The following is a 17,427-nucleotide window of genomic DNA, read 5'->3' on the forward strand; positions in this document are numbered from 1 at the left end:
GAGCAGGTGTACTCTAATCTGGAGGAACCGGGTTTGATTCCCAGCTCTGCCGCTTGAGCTGTGGAGGCTGATCTGGGGAATTCAGATTAGCCTGTGCACTCCAACACACGTCAGCTGGGTGGCCTTGGGCTAGTCACAGTTCTTCTCAGCCCCACCCACCTCACTGGGTTTTTGTTGTGAAGGGGGAATGGAAAGGAGATTGTAAGCTCCTGTGAGTCTCTTTACAGGAGAGAAAGGGGGTATATAAATCCAATTCCTCTTTCTCCTCCTCCTCCTCCTCCTCCTCTTCTCCTTCTCCTCCTCCTCCTTCTCCTCCTCCTCCTCATCATCACCCTTTTCTATATAGACACAGATCTTGCAAACAGTGTGATGGATCCTTGCCAGGCAAAGATAGACCTGTCATTCACTTCTCCCCCTGTGTTGCTGAATTACCTTTCAGCCACTAAGAACAAGGAAATGGGTATCCTCTATTTGATCCAGGAAAAAGACAGCAATTATTTCCTCTTGGCGCAAATCATCCCTAAGGTTTTCTCCCCCACCCCAAGAAGAGCTTCAGAAAGTACCTGCCCACATTTCTGAGAGTATAAAAGATGAAGTTGCTCAGTACACACCACAGCCTGGGGCGCAGGATGGCAGGTGAGCTTTTGAATGGTTGCTGTTTGTCTTTCAACCCACAAAGCTGCCTTATATTGAGGGCATCGAGCTTAGCATGAGCTCTTTCATATCGCCTTTTTCCCCACTTCCAAGTCATAGCTTCCAAGTCATAGCTCCCCTTCCGCGCATGTAGAATAATGCACTTCCAATCCACTTTCAATGCACTTTGCAGCCGGATTTTACTGTGCAGAATAGCAAAATCCACTGGCAAACAATTGTGAAAGTGGATTGAAAGTGCGGATTCTGCATGTGCAGAAGGGGTCTGACTTATGGCGACCCCATAGGGTTTTCAAGGCTAGAGACGTTCAGAGGTTATTTGCCATTGCCTGCCTCTGCGTCAAGCCCCTAGAGTTCTTTCGAAGTTGCCCATCCAAATACTAACCAGGGCTGACCCTGCTTAGCTTCTGAGATCTGACAAGAACAGGCTAGCCTGGGCTACTCAGGTGAAGATTTTACCCTTTGTATTGTAGAAGGCTTTCACGGCCGGAATCACTGGGGTGCTGTGTGGTTTCCAGGCTGTATGGCCATGTTCTAGCAGCATTCTCTCCTGACATTTTGCCTGCACCTGTGGCTGGCATCTTCAGAGGATCTGATCAGAAGATCTGATCAGATCCTCTGAAGATCCTCTGAAGATCTGAAGATCCTTCAGAAGATCTGATCAGATCCTCTGAAGATGCCAGCCACAGATGCAGGTGAAACGTCAGGAGAGAATGCTGCTAGAACACGGCCATACAGCCCGGAAACCACACAGCACCCCATTTTACCCTTTACTTGAATATTTCAGTGGGGATACAGAACCTTATACATGCAAGCCAGGAGCTCCACAGAGCTTCAGCCCCACTAAGGGACAGGTTAACCATTGAGTTGGTATAGTGTACGGCTTATAGTGTTAGACTAGACACTAGACAACCTGAACTTAAATTCCTCCTTGGCCACAAAGCTGCTGTCATGACCTTACTCATTCTCTTTCTCTCTTTCTCAGTCCAACTTACCACAGTGTTGTTGTGAGGATGTAATAGGGAAAGGATAACTATTTCCAGTACCCTGAGCTTGCTAGAGGAAGACTGAGATAAAAATATGACAGATCATCGGAGAAAATATCTCTATGTTGAGGGTTCTGCCCTCAGTGAAGAAGCTTATTCCTGAATGGAAGCAACCAGATTCATGGAAGGATGTGTTCATGAATGGTCCTTAGGTTATAGAAGGAACCTCCAGTTTTGGAGGCAGTCTATTTCTGAATATTGGATCCTGAGATCTTCATGCCAGGGCTGAGACAACTATAAATCAGGGCAAGTGAACTGTAAATCTAGTTGTCTTGTTTTTATATTGCACGGAGATTACATTTGGCAGTAACTCAATGCAAGACAGCTCCGGACATGGATTGGCTTCTGCTTGCTGTTGACGTGCCAATATTGGCTTCCGTTGTGCTGCCAATAAAATCAACCTGCCGGCGTCTTTATCTTAATTTCCATCTCTTGTGTAAATATATTGAGGGACTTCGTTAAATTTCCCTAATGATAGTTGTGGCTCTTGTATTAACTCTTGTGCAGAATTAAGGTTGGCAGGTGTTCAGTTCAAAGGAAAGGCAGTTATTTGCGTTTCCAAATAATGCAGCAGGATTCCCAGAGTCTCCAAATAAATGGATGAACGGTCCCTTAATTCACAGCTCCACCAGTAAACTGGCTACCAATAATCCAAGGGGTAGAAACTTGCAATTTACCAGACCAAACTATGTTTTTTTTTCTTCCAGAGATGAAGCACATCATCGTCTTTCTGGGCCTCTTGGGAACTTTGACTCTCTTGCCATTCTCCAAATGTTCAGCAGACGGTAATTCCCCCCCTCTTACCCTTTCAGGGATGTATAGTATTTGTTGTGGGTTTTAGAAAGAGATCCCTTGGAGCCATCTCTTTTGTTAAAAAAATGTGTGTGAGGGAAAGCAATTTCTTGGGAGCCGGCTTTGGTTTTCAGGCCAACCGTTTTTGAAGTGAATAACTGTGGAGCTGAATAAGAGTCCACCGCTCATGTGGAGGAGTGGGGAATTCAATCTGGTTCTCTAGACTAGATGTAAATAATTAAGTAAATGTGCACCTTTCCCCTTTGATGTGCACCTTTCCCACTTCCTGCTTTTTATGGGGAGAAAAATCCTCCCATGGAAGCTGCTGGTGTTCATGGAAGAGATTAGATTTTGACCAACACCTTCATGGGTCTGCCGGTCTGAAGTATTCCCAGCATTTTGCCTTCTCAATCCTGCTGTTGAACTGTCTTCATATTTGTACCCCTGTCTCTTTTAAAGAAGCTGCCTCGGAGAAATTGCCGCTTCCTTCTCTGTTGAGCAGCATTCAAGAAGCCAAGCAGATGGTGGACGAAGCGTACAAGTTATCACGGGAGAGGTGAGGATCCTCATTGTAAAGATGCATGAAAGGGGTTTATTTCCTTATATAGTGCCAGCGGTATGCTGGATGTCTTCCAGAGCAATGCCATCAAGTAAACAGTCCCTGCTCCAGGCAGCTTGCAGGGTATAATCAGATAGCAAGGGAAGAGAAGCAAGGGGCCCAAGAGGAAAGAGACGCAGGAAGGAAAGGTGGTCGATTCTAAACTTATCATCCTTAATCTCCAGGCAGGTGGTGCAAAGTCAGGTTATCAACCAACCAGTGTTGAACAGCTGTGACTACCAAAACTGTGTTTTGTGGTCCAACTGCGGTTGAAGATCCAGTTTTGCCTCCCTGACTTCATTCATAAAATCCCAGCTTGCCGGCATCTTTTATCTAAGAATCCTTCGATGTTTCTGTTTGTCAGCTCTCCAGGCAGGTACCTCTTATGTTTCTATCTCTTCCTCTTTTCAGAGCAAAAGAAGACTTGAAAAAGACCCATGCCAGCCCATCTGATTTTCTGAAACACTTAAAGGAGCCAGTGGCAGGGACCAGGAATGCAATCCGCTCTGCAGCTTACCAGGAGGTGGTTTTCAGCCTCCTCCAAAAGAAATTGGAGAAATATTGGCATCGGCGGTTCAACATCACAGGTATTGTCATGAATTGAGCGAAAGCTTTCATTGTGGATTTTAAAATCAAGACCTGGGCTTTCGCTAAGGAATATGGAATTCAGGCAAGGAAGCCTTTGTGTGTTTATTTGGAGAATTTAGATGCCGCCCTCTTTCCGGTTGCTGAAGTTGCATGGAAAAATCACAGACATCCTCAATAAATGTACCAAACATAACAACAGGTGTATGGGAGCAGCAGTGGCGGAGTGGCTAAGAGCAGTGGCTAAGAGCAGGTACACTCTGATCTGGAGGAACCGGGTTTGATTCCCAGCTCTGCCGCTTGAGTTGTGGAGGCTTATCTGGGGAATTCAGATAAGCCTGTGTACTCCCACACACGCCAGCTGGGTGACCTTGGGCTAGTCACAGCTTCTCGGAGCTCTCTCAGCCCCACCTACCTCACAGGGTGTTTGTTGTGAGGGCGGAAGGGCAAGGAGATTGTAAGCCCCTTTGAGTCTCCTACAGGAGAGAAAGGGGGGATATAAATCCAAACTCTTCTATGTGCTTCACTTATTTAAAATGCTGATACCCCTACCAGTCTACAAAACATATAATCTGAATGGTTTGAAATAGCTGCAACAGTAAAACCAGGAAAAGGGTACTTGATTCTTTCTCCTACTCCCCTCAACTTAAATTTCATTGGCCGTTTAAAAAGTTTTACAAAAGTAATCTTGTAAGTGAACAATGTCAAGTATTCTTTCCCCAGTGAAAGGAAGAGGTTGATAACATTTACTTCTGGTTGGTTTATTATACAGATATTCTTAGTAACAAACAGAAGGAAATGATCGCCAAAGCCACAGGATGTAACTATCTCTCCCGGCCTATGAGATGTCCAGAAACCAGCCCATACCGGACCATCACTGGAGAATGCAACAACAGGTAGAGAAACGTATCACATGAGATTCACAATCAGGACCTGCTGTGATTTTATTTTTACAGTGAAATGCATCTGGGCAGGGATTCAAGCCCAGGTTGTAGAGCTGAGATATATGTGTGTGTGTTTTCAATATCTTCTCATATCCCGGTTTTGTGTGTTCCTGTAAGAAATAGGGATGCCAGTCTCCTGGTGAGACCTGGAGATTCCCTGAAATTACTGCTCATCTCTAGATGACACAGATCAGTTCTCCTGGAGAAAATGACTACTTTGAAAGGTGGCCTCTGTGAGCCTTATACTCTGCTGAGGTCCCAGTCCTCCTGAGGTTCCATGCCCAACTCTCCTGAAGTTATCCAACCTAGATCTGTCAACCGCACCTTCATCCAAAGCAGCCATTTTCTTCAGTTGAGCTGATCGTGGGCCCCTGGAGATAGCAGAAGGTCTCCGGCCACCACCTGGAGGTCTACCAGCATGGTGTAGTGGTTAAGAGCAGATGCACTCTAATCTGGAGAACCGGGTTTGATTCCCCGCTCTGCCACTTGAGCTGTGAAGAGTTATCTGGAGAACTAGATTAGCTTGTGCACTCCAACACATGCCGGCTGGGTGACCTTGGGCTAGTCACAGCTCTTTGGAGCTCTCTCAGGCCCACCCACCTCACAGGGTGTTTGTTGGGGGGGGGGGAGGAGAAAGGAGATTGTAAGCCCCTTTGAGTCTCCTTACAGGAGAGAAACGGGGGGTATAAATTCCAAATTCTTCTTCTTATTATTCTTCCTCCTCCTCTCTCCTCCTCCTCCTCTTCTTCTGTTTCTGTTTCTTCTTCTTCATCATCATCATCTGGGGGGGGAGATGCACCTATTGGGCAAAAATAAAAATCAGCTGCACCAATATAGCTCTCTTTACCAACTATAATATGTAATTCAAATCATGCACTGAGTTTCATAAACACAACATATCTTCAGTATCCATATTACACACTTAACAAGCAATATTACATGTGGCAACTCAATAAATAGTTTGCTTGTAAGTTATATCTATCCCACAATAAGTGTCAGATAATAACTTTGTAGCTTCAAAGCAAGACCAATTTAAAATAAAGCAACTTATAACCAGATAATCTGGGTGTAGAAACGTAGCTCCGAAGCCGTTCAGTAAAATGCACCCTTAAAGATGCCGTGATATATTTGCAGACAATCCACCTCCAGTTTGATGTCAATATCTTCCAATTGGCCCGATTATAGACTCCTTTTTCAAAATGGCTACAGGTTTCAAGAAGAAGAAGAGTTTTGGATTTATATCCCCCCTTCCTCTCCTGTAGGAGACTCAAAGGGGCTTACAATCTCCTTGCCCTTCCCCCCTCACAACAAACACCCTGTGAGGTAGGTGGGGCTGAGAGAGCTCCAAGAAGCTGTAACTAGCCCCAGGTCACCCAGCTGGCATGTGTGGGAGTGTACAGGCTAATCTGAATTCCCCATATAAGCCTCCACAGCTCAGGCGGCAGAGCGGAGAATCAAACCCGGTTCCTCCAGATTAGATACATGAGCTCTTAACCTCCTACGCCACTGCTGCTCCTACGCCACTGCTGCTCAACCAATAAAAATTCCTGTCTCACCTAAAGGCGTTATTTTCGCTTTCTGGGACCACCTGTCTGCTGCTTACGTCTCCCTAGAGAAGATATATGTTGTGGTTGTGAAACTCATGAAGCAGTCAAAAGCAGTCCTCTATGTATGAATTTATTTATTTATTAAAAATTATATCCTGCCTCTCCTCATGGCTCAAGGTGACTGAAAATACATAGCCGTGTTCTGAGCTGAAAGAAAACACCTTTTTTCCTGTGCCCTCTTAAAAGCCAGCAGGGATGATGGCAGGCAAACCTCCTTCCATAACAAAATGGAGTCACTGAGAAGGCTGTAGGTCTTCATGGGAACCTCTGTACCTCAGATAAGCAGAGCCTCATGGCCTATAGGGGGAAAAAGAGATCTGTGAGGAAAACCATTCCAAATAAATATCCTTCCCCCTTTGTGTCCTAGGAAACACCCTCACTTTGGAGCATCCAATCATGGCTATGGCCGTTGGCTACCAGCTGAATATCAGGATGGCAAATCTCTTCCCTGGGGCCTCACTCAGGGGAAACTTCGTAACGGATATCCTCTCCCACTGGTAAGTGCCTAACAGTGTCACCCTAAGCAGAGTTTCGCTGAAATCAATTAGTTTAGAAAGGTGGAATTCGGCTTAGAATGGCATTGTGAGAGACCCTTGGACTCCTTGACGCAAACTCCAGAATATAATTTTATTTGTATTTCTTTCTTTTTTTCATTATACCACAGTGTTTCACTTAGTAGATTTGTTTCCGGAAGGTAGTCATGTTGGTCCACTGACTTCATGCTATCTGACCCTGCTGTGAGATGTTTCCAGTTGAGCCATCACGTTGCCCTCCCACCACTTCCTTGGTCTTTCCATGCAACTTCCCTCTTGGAAGGTTTCCTGAGTCGTCTGTGGTCTAGCGTTGCTTTGCTTGGAAGGTTTCCTGAGTCGTCTGTGGTCTAGCGTTGCTTTGCTAGACTATAAATTTTATGTCAGTTTCAAGGAGATCTTTGTCCCTTTTGCACCAGGAAACCTGGGACCTCATTTAAACGACTGTGTTATTTCCCACTCACACACCTCAGTAGGGCAAAACAAATACATCCAATCAAAACAGGAAGAGAGACAATATCAAGAGAATCAGGAGTCCATTCAATTTAGGTGATCCAATGACCTGGCTTGGCAGGTGGTTGTTTTTTTAGATCCTGGCTACTGGATAACAAAACACAAGTCCAGGAGCACTTCAAAAACCAAACCAAGTGAGATTTGGCTCATAAAAACTTATACCGTGGAAAGTGCTGGATTTTAAGGAGTCACAGGACTTGAATTTTGTTCTGCTACAGACTAACGCATCTACTTACCTGTATTCTGCTGTCATATAATGTGTCAATAGTGTGTGAATATCATATTTCGAAATGAAATGTCTAATTTTTCTACAGCTGGCTGCTGAGGTTGGATTGAGCTCCTTTCACTAGCTCTTGGCCTGGATTTGATGGCTTTTGGGTGTTTCTTCACAGGTGCGGAAAGTTTCCAATGTAATCATTGCCACCTCCAACGAGAATGTCACGGATGACCAGGAGCGCTCTCTGGCTTTCATGCATTGGGGTCAATGGGTTGACCATGACATGGATTTAGCACCCATGACTCAAACGAATGTTGAGACTAAAGAATCCCACTGTAGTACCAGTTGTAACTATGCACCTCCTTGCTATCCTATTCAGGTAACTAACATTTCTTCATTAGACATTCTTAAGGGGAAGGGAGAATGTAATGATTAAACCATAGCCCAAACTGAAGGGGGGCTATTGGGTGGTGCCTGTGATGTCACCAACCCAATTCACCTTCCTGCCTAAACACTGCAGTAGTTTTGCAAGCTAAAAAAAGGTAATTGTTTAAAAAACTTTTGCCACTTAATTTTTTAAACATCTAATCCAACTCCCAGAACAATGCAGGAAATTCACAACTCCCTTCCCCCCACTGCCCTAGTGACCCTCTACCCTATGTCCAGAAGAAGGCAACAAACTTCCACAATCCCTGGCCAATCTGTTTGATCAGTATAACTGGACTGATTGTTCTCAACAGATTCCTCCTGAAGATCCACGAATACATGAGCCAGGAGTCTGCATGCCCTTCATTCGGACTGCTGCAGTGTGTACGCCCTTCACATTAATCCGTGAGCAGATCAACGCCATCACATCGTACCTGGATGCCAGCATGGTGTACGGGAGTGAAGAGACTTTGGCGAGGAGTCTGAGAAACAGAACAAACTCTCTGGGCTTGATGGCAGTCAACCAGAATTTCACAGATGCCGGGTTGGGGCTGCTGCCCTTTGAGAACAATTCCAGAAGTCTCTGTCTGTTCACAAACAAGACAGACAACATCCCTTGTTTTATCGCAGGTATGTCTTGGTCAAGTCAGAAACATTTTGTTTTTTTTTAAAACAGCAGCATGGTGTAGTATCAATAGGATATGCCATATTGAGTCACTTTGTGGGTGGGTTTTCTTCATCAAACTGGCGATCAGGGGGTTTGTGCTGTTGTCACACAGGGACGCTCAGCCTTTTTTTGAGCCTGTAGCCATGTTTGGAATTCTGACACAAGGCAGTGTTCACAATCACAAAATGGCTGCTGCAAAAGGTGGCGCCAACCACCAAATGGACACCATCAGAGGCAGAGTTAAAGATAAAATGTCAGGGCGTGAGGTCTTGTATATCTCTAATATCAATTCAAGCAGAAACTCTGTTTAACAGGATGTCTTTAAAATATTGCCCTGCATACACACAGCTTACCTTGCATCATCTAATGAAGATCCTTGGGCTGCGGAGGCAGCTGTTGGCCAAAGCTACTTTTTAAAAATCTGCCCAGCCAATCAGATCTCCAGTGGCCCCTCCCACCCACTTTCTAAAAACACTTCCAGGGTGCCCGGAAAGGTGGTGGAGGGTGACACAGGTGATACGTAGACAAGTGTATTTATGAATTTGCTTTCTAGCCTCCTGGCTCCTTGGAAACTACACCTCCTGGAATTTGGTGGGGAGGGAGGCACAAAGTGGAAGGGGTGCCAGCTGCATTTTTTTTATTTTGCAGGTGACAAGCGAGTGACTGAAAATCTGGGACTGTCTGCCATCCACACAATGTTTGTACGGGAGCACAACCGCCTGGCCACAGAGCTCAGACAACTAAACCCCCACTGGGATGGAGAGAAACTCTACCAGGAGGCCCGGAAAATCATCGGAGCTATGAATCAGGTATCTCTGCCTTCATCCCAGTCCAAAGGGCTCACCTGCCTTCATTTTGCTCAAAAATGTTGTTTATCGATGCCGCTTTCCAATGAACATGTATAGAGACTCATCCTGCCTCCATGAACTCTGCCCTCTCTCCCTTTCTGTGTGCTTGTATGTAGTTACATTGGCTCATGGGCCTCTTCTGACATTTTGACATCTTTTCTCTGTCTCTCATATCTCATGCTTCTCTCCATTGTTCAAGGTTTGTATTGTAAGGTCCTCAGGGCAGAGATTTCTCCCTACCGCTTTCCTTATGTTACTCTGAAAAGCATAACAGCATAACAATGGCAATACTCTCTGGGTTCCATTGCAGGTGATCACATTCAGAGATTACTTGCCCCTCGTACTGGGCAATGAATTTAATAAACAGTTGCCCTTGTACAAGGGCTACGACGACTCCGTGGATCCCACCGTTGCAAATGTTTTCTCCCTTGCCTTCCGATTTGGCCACGGTTCCGTCCCACCCTTGGTGTCTCGTTTAGGAGAAGACTTCAGACCACTAGTTCCTTATTCCTACGTACCGCTTCATCTCACCTTCTGCGCATCGTGGAGAATCGTACGGGAAGGTGAGTGTGAGCTCTTTGCCTTGGTTGGTGCAGTGTGGTGGACCTCCTTGTAGAAACATCCTTACAAAATAAGAATAAGAGCGAGCAGGCTCGGAATGCATTCTAGAAAGAACACGATTGGGCATTTTAGGACTTTTCCGAATTCCTTTCTTGTAAGTTTCTGGATTGTTGTGGGGTGTATCCCCTGTTCTGTGAGTGTTTTGCTCCCTCTAGAGGTCTATTCAATATTACATCTGTTTAATCCCAGTATATTTCCCTGCAGATTTCAACTTCAGATTTTTATGCTAGACGTAAACCTATGTAATATCAAATAGGCAAAACACATGCTAAACAGACCCCTTTCCCCCCTCCCCCAAAACTGGAATTTACAAGTGAGGAAAATGAGAATGCAGAAAAGCCCTTGCATTTTCTTAAATGCCCCATTACTTCCATAGGGCAGCAGGGAACAGACTTTACACTAGTGTTGTGACCACTGACCAGAAGCAGAGATAAATGTAAAGGGGTGTGTGTGTGTCTGATCACAGACCAGATCTTAATTACAATTAATTTAGGGTATTGATGAAACTGATCCAACTACAAACAGCTTCTTGGAAAGTCTAAGAGAGGATAAATGAACTTTGCAGTGAAGACAAAAATAATATTTTAGAGAGGTTTTCACACTACACTCAGGCTGAGCATACCTTTCCTATCTGGCGCTGAGCTCCAAAAATCTCCCAGGTCCCCCAAAATCTCCAATCTCTCGGGGACAACATTTTGTTGATATCCATAATCTGCAGTGAAAAGAAATTGGAAGGGCAGTCCTGTTCTGCTGACAATTTTGTCTGGATCCAATCCAGTTCAGATCTGCCTGCCTTTATGCACAGAAGAGATCAGGCTCTGAAATAACTTCTCCTCTTTTACAAAAAAAAAAAGTTCCAGCCTGAAAAAAGTTCTGGAGCGCTTGAAACTTTGCACACTTTTTAATGTTATTTTGGGCTTTGCCCCAATTTAAAAAAATGTATGATATGGCTTTTGTTTCTGAATTTTGCAATGCGTCGATCTGGCTGTCTGCAAACTCTGTTTTTTTTCTTTTCTGTTTCAGGCGGTATCGACCCCCTTCTCCGTGGTTTCCTGGTTGACCATTCCAAGCTGATGATGCAAAGTCAGATGATGGTCACGGAGCTTCAAGACCGGCTTTTTGAGCAAGTGGAAGAAATAGGTCTCGACCTGGCTTCTCTAAACCTGCAACGGGGAAGAGATCACGGCCTGCCAGGTAGAGGGGTTCCTTATCAGCCTTTCAGTAGGATCCTTTGTAATTGTATCATGTTGTGATCATTCCAATTCCCTGAGCCTTAAGGGGTTTCAGGGCACTATTACAGACTCAGCTCCATTCAGAGGAGAAAGAGAAAGAGAGTGCACAAATGTGACATTATTTTCTGTATTATCTATATGGATATAATTGTTGAAGAAGAAAGAAAGGAGAAAGGAGGTGGGGGAAGATAGCACCATCCCCTAGCATCAGTGTCAAAAGCAATCTCCCTGCCATGTCCTAGGACTGCTTTTTTTCTTCAAAATCCAAATATGCAGAATTGTCCTCTTTTCTCTGGCGGGGAGGCGAACAGATCTTCCCATATTATCCAGCCTGTTGGCAAAGATCTACCTCTCAAGCCCTGTTCTCTGGGCCCCTGCCTTCATGGATGAAGCAGATGGGTGACTTGAGACGAGGCATATTCTCTGGTTGCACCTCACCTCTGGAATACCGTCCCTGTTGAGGCTCACTTGGTGCCTTCTTTACTTTCTTTTAGGTACCACACGCAAACATATCTTTCCACCTAGGCTTTTAAATGGGGATTTTAACTCCCCTGCTTTTTTTAAATATTCTTCTTCTGTTTCATGGATAGTTTTTTTGGGTGTTGTTTATGTCCGATGGCTTGTTTTTAAATGGTTTCTGTTTAATATTGTGGCATGCTTTTAATTACAAACCATCTTGAGCAGGACTCTGAAGAGGCAGCATGGAAATATCTTAAGAAACTAAGAAAATAATTGTCATTCATGTAGGTTACAGGGACTTAGGCTTCGTTTCTGTGGGGAAGGGGTTACTCCAGAGGCATCTTAAAAGGGGGGGGGCTTTGAGAATTGTTCCTCAAGGGGGTTTGGGAACTAGGAAAAGGAAGGCAGGAGATGGATTTGGCTGAGGCATCAGAGGGTCTTGGAATGGTTGAGGACAGGGGAATGTGCTCTTTCTCTCTTGAATTCTGCATTGATTTTCCCGGTTTTGATGCTCTTCTGATCAATATCTGAGCATGGTTTCCATCATCTTCCACTCTGGGTTCTAGATGAAGGCAGGCTGTAAAGCATCAGGGAAAAAAACCCTTATAATTTCCCAACCACTGGCTCATTTTTTCAGAAATCTAGAAAGCACCGTGTAAGGAAATGATCGTTTTGAAATTTACCGCATATAATGCAAGGGGTCGAAAAACAGTACCAGCTCAATGTATTGTCGAAGGCTTTCACAGCCGGAATCACTGGGGTGCTGTGTGGTTTCCGGGCTGTATGGCCGTGTTTCGCCTGCATCTGTGGCTGGCATCTTCAGAGGACAGATCCTCTGAAGAGGCCAGCCACAGATGCAGGCGAAACGTCAGGAGAGAATGCTGCTAGAACACGGCCATACAGCCGGGAAACCACACAGCACCCCAGTACCAGCTCAAATTCACTGCTGTATACAATCATGAAAGGTATGGAGGACTTGCTTTCCTCTCTTCTGCATATGACCACTGTGCGTCTGATGGGCTGAGTGCCTAGATCAGGGGTAGGGAACCTGCGGCTCTCCAGATGTTCAGGAACTACAATTCCCATCAGCCTCTGTCAGCATGGCCAATTGGCCATGCTGGTAGGGGCTGATGGGAATTGTAGTTCCTGAACATCTGGAGAGCCGCAGGTTCCCTACCCCTGGCCTAGATGAAGGATGGACTAACAGTTACTCTCGGTGCTCACAGGATACACAGCCTGGCGGCGGTTTTGCGGCCTTTCTGAACCGCGCAATGAGGCCGAACTTGCTGCTGTGATGCAGAACCCAAAACTGGCAAAGAAGTTTATTGAACTTTATGGGACACCAGACAACATTGACATCTGGATTGGGTCGATGGCTGAACCCTTCATCCGCAATGGAAGGGTGGGGCCTCTCCTCGCGTGTCTCATCGGAAAGCAGTTTCGACACGTTCGAGATGGAGACAGGCAAGTTGACTTCCGAGTCTCTACCGTTACATGTAGATGCCTGTAAACATCACTGAAAGTGGTAACTCAACCTATTATGAAAACAGCTGCCTGTGTAACCTCAGCTCGTGGGTTCTGTGGGGCACACCTGCAAAGAAGACGTGTGTGTGTATGTGTGTGTTGCTAAATACTTTGGTAGGGTTGCCACCCTCCCAGTTGGCACTATTACAACTGACCTCCAAGCAATAGAGATTAGTTTTTCTGGAGAAAATGAGTCCTTTGGAGGTGGAGTGTATGGCATGGTACCCTGCTGAGGTCCCCCCTCCCCAAAACCCATAGCCCTCAGGCTCCATCCCCAAAATCTGCAGATATTTTCTAACCCAAAGCTGGTAACCCTATACTTTCTGGGAATTCTTAGTTTCCCAGAAAAATATGAAATTTTGTTCTCTGCTCTCTGCTCTTTGCCCTTGTGTTGTTCCATCAGCCCCTCCCCCCTCATATTGAGGGGCCGCTCCCTTTCCGGGGGTAGGTTTTTAATTGGGGTTCTTTGGATGCCTCTTGCTTATTTGCTTATTTATCTATTCACTAATTATTAACCGCTGTTTTAGGAAGTTTTAAGATATTTTATTGCTTTTAATTGGATGGAGCCTATGTATTTGTTCTCTTATGCATGATTTGCTACTTGTTTGACATTGTTGTTCACCGCCCGGAGCCCTTCGGGGATCGGGTGGTATAGAAATCGAAACAATAAATAAATGAATGAATGAATGAATGAATGAATGAATGAATGAATGAATGAATGAATGAATGAATGAATGAATGAATGAATGAATGAATGAATGAATGGAAAGAAAAAACCCTCCATGGCCCAATGCACTGAACATGGAATGTGAACAATGGAGATCTGTTACAGGTAGGACTATCAACCTCCAAGTAGTGTTTGGACCTCTCTCTGAATAACTGGTATCCAGAGATCCCCTGGAGAAAATGAGTGCCTTGGAAGAGGATTTTTAGAAGGTATCCCCCCCCCCCCCCCACCCACGGATTTCTCTCAGATTCAGAACGCTCTTTTCCCCTCCTATTCTTTTGTCAGGTTAGGAATGTTTCCTGACTTAGTGATGAGTTAGTCGCCATCTTGATTTTTAGAACAGATGGTTGGTTTTAATTGCTTGACTATTGTATATGTTGTATTTTATATGCTGGATGTGACCTAGAAATGAAATAATAAGAATAACAATAGCAATAAGAATAATAATGAAAGAACCACTTTTTCACTCAATAAATAATTAAATGTGGAGTTCACTGCCGGTGGGTGTAGTAATGGCCAATAGCATATATTCTGTTCCACCACAAGATGACAATAGGATTGTATATTCCACCACCACAGAACATGTCGGTCGGACCTTCTTTGTTGTAGAATGCTCTGCTTGGGTCGTATTGCCTTCCCCCCATCTGTTTGAATGTTTGAAATTAAAAATACATTTTGGCATAAATGTTCTTGTATCAAAGTACCATGTTCAATAATTAACAGAATAATGGTTTTGACAAAGGCAGTGAGTAAAAATGAATGATAATTCTCATATTAATTTGGGACTACATTCTACTGTGGAAGCATACAATTTCTCTATCACTGCACCTCAACTGACTACACTGTAATCTTTCTGTGGAACATAGTAGCCATGATGATTAAATTGAATCTCCGCATCAAAAAGGACTTAACTTCTGAATACCGGTATCAGGAGGAATGTTTGGAGAAATCTCAGAAAGTTGAGCTTGGTCTATATCCATCAGTCTATTAGGTCTCCGATCCTTAGGCAATAAACAGATTCTGGATTCTTGATCAGAAGCGTTTATTGAAAAGCAATGAAGTGCTCAGCTTGAGAAAGCCAGTTCTGCCAGACCTGGCTTTGCTAGGCCCTTTTCTTCCCCAAAGCTCCCCTCTCCTGCTTTCCAGAGATTGTGAGAAAAAGAGTTGTTTTGGAGCTTAGGAGCCCCAAGATCAGAGATAGGTAAGCCTGGTTGTTTACCCCCAGGGGCTAATGGATACATCCTGGTCAGCCTAGTTATCTATGAAGCCATAAATATCAGGGGAAAGAGAAAGGAAAGATCCATTATATATGCCAGGCTGGTAACCTATATCTTTCAACAAAGTGAAAGTGTACCTTGTTGCAGAAATCCATCCCACTAGGAATTCCCCCTCAATCACCAGGTGCAATTCCTGACACAGTCACAGCCTGAGTGCCTTCTGTTGCTGGCTTTCTCTGTTTTAGTGGCAGAATGAACAATAAGTATTAAGAAATTGATAGTAATATGTCAACTAACCTCTCCCTCTTTCTCCTCTGCTGTCCTCCTTTGTTTGCAGGTTTTGGTGGGAGAAACGTGGTGTTTTCACTCCCCAACAACGCCGTGCCCTTAGCAGCGTGTCACTCTCCCGCCTTATTTGTGACAACACACACATCAAAGAGGTACCACTGGACATCTTCAAGAGGAGCCAGTATCCCAGAGATTTTGTGGACTGCCATCAAGTCATGGGACTGGACTTGTCAGCTTGGAGAGAAAGAAAGGGGGCCGGTGGGAAAGGGAAAGGACCAAAGGAGCATTCGTCTGCTTCTGACTTTGCATCTTGATTTTACTTTGAGACAGAACTCTTGAGGGCTCAACCACAGAATGGACTTTCAAAGGCTCAGACCTAGGAAAGTCTGAAGCATCTTTTTTGTATGCACAGAGTGCCTTTTCTTGAGCACAGTGAGCCCTAAACACCACAGACTGGGTGATACAAGACATTATTTTCCTGCTGATCTTGACCCCGAGAACCTGGAGAGAGACTACGGCTCAGTGGTAGAACATCTGATTGGCATACAGAAGGCCCCAGGTTCAATCCCCATTGTTAACAGCTAAAAGAATCAGGTAATAGGTGATGTGAAAGACCGCCAGAGAGCCGCTACCAGACTGCACAGACAATACTGACCTTGGTGGACCAAAAGTCTAATTCAGTATAAGGAGGCTTCATTTGCTCATGTAACCTGTCATGTTTAGAAAATAAAAACTGAGAGGCACTGATGGAAGGTGGTCTATTGTTCTCCGGGAAGAACAGCTACTGAGCTGGTAGTGTAGCGTAATCCTGGACTTCAGGGATGTGTTATAGAGAAGCATAGTAGGTTTGTTTGTGAATGTAGGGTGAAAAGCTGCCTCTAAGCCCCTTATAGAGCCTGCCGGTGGCAGGAGGCCTGAATAGAGCATCCTGCCAGCCACTACAAACCTGGTTTTCAGGATTATTACCCACTACCTGTGAGCCCCAGGTGGAGCCTGGAAGTAGGGGCAGGGGAGTCCTATAACAGTCTGGCCTTAGAAGGTGTAAGGGAGATGGGAGGGGGGAGTTCTCTCCCTCCAACGGCGGCCGGCTGAAGCAGCCCAAATCATGCTGAAAAAAAAATTGACGTGATTGGGGGATGTGCTTTTTAGCTTCATTTAAATTGCCGCCATTTTGTTTCAGGTGAAAAAAGTCCCTGAAAAGCACCTATTAAATATTTTCCAGGTTTTTTGGTTTTGCCAAACACACCCTCCTAGCCGAAACCTTCCTTTGTTATTGACTCCCAACACTCATATGAAGTAGTGCAATTTCTCCAGTGTGCCTTCGGAGAAAACAGGAGTGAGAGGGGTCACTGGGTTATAGTGAAACGAAAATTCAACTTGAGGATTAAATGTGAGCCAACCGGCAAATATTTGTTTGCTAGGGGCAGAGTGGGATGCACATTCGTGTTCCTCAAGCCTCCCTTGACTTCTCAGCCTTGTGTACATGACTTGATGATGACCCAATTAACAAAAATACCATCTGATTGTATCTCTGACATGTGCAAAATTATTTTTAAATTAAAAATGATGTGTGCAAAGGTTGCGCATCTCACTGCTTTCTCAGTTCCTTTCTGAGTTCTAAGTCTGATTCAATGCAGGGACAGGCATCACCTGCTCACTGGGCAGTAACCGCAGTGGTTGGGTAGCAGTGGCGAATTTGCCTAGGGACAAGGGGTACCCCATGTCCGCGGGCACCCCGCATTTGGTCACAAGGGGGGGCACCAAAATGTCAGGGTCGTTTGTGTGTTTTTTCCATTTTTTAGTGTTCTTCTGCATTTTTGGCCTGCAGGGGGTGCATTTTTAAAGCTAGCGGCATCAAAATTTCAGGGTATCATTGTAACAAAGAAAATTCTATCTGACCGTGAGATCATCTCCTGTTCTGATCTGTAACAAAGA

General features: G+C 44.8%; 1 protein-coding gene across 1 annotated transcript; it reads left to right on the plus strand.

The window, feature by feature from the left end:
- The first annotated feature begins 612 nt into the window (after nt 1-612).
- On the plus strand, nt 613-17,072 carry LOC125446010 (eosinophil peroxidase-like). Its single transcript, XM_048519477.1, has 13 exons — nt 613-636; nt 2,405-2,482; nt 2,949-3,045; nt 3,499-3,674; nt 4,445-4,568; nt 6,591-6,720; nt 7,659-7,862; nt 8,224-8,539; nt 9,225-9,385; nt 9,735-9,987; nt 11,069-11,239; nt 12,963-13,200; nt 15,542-17,072. The coding sequence occupies exons 1-13, from the start codon at nt 630-632 to the stop codon at nt 15,804-15,806; spliced, it is 2,220 nt and encodes a 739-aa protein (XP_048375434.1). The 5' UTR covers nt 613-629; the 3' UTR covers nt 15,807-17,072.
- Nucleotides 17,073-17,427: the final 355 nt, after the last annotated feature.

Source organism: Sphaerodactylus townsendi, linkage group LG16, assembly GCF_021028975.2.
Source record: "Sphaerodactylus townsendi isolate TG3544 linkage group LG16, MPM_Stown_v2.3, whole genome shotgun sequence".
Classification (NCBI taxonomy): Eukaryota; Metazoa; Chordata; class Lepidosauria; order Squamata; family Sphaerodactylidae; genus Sphaerodactylus; species Sphaerodactylus townsendi.

What these genes read in the sequence shown, in the direction of transcription:
- LOC125446010 (XM_048519477.1), top strand. An exon ending in CTCCAAATGTTCAGCAGACG is followed by an intron (nt 2,483 to 2,948) that starts GTAATTCCCCCC and finishes TCTCTTTTAAAG; the next exon opens with AAGCTGCCTCGGAGAAATTG. An exon ending in CATCCCTTGTTTTATCGCAG is followed by an intron (nt 8,540 to 9,224) that starts GTATGTCTTGGT and finishes TTTATTTTGCAG; the next exon opens with GTGACAAGCGAGTGACTGAA.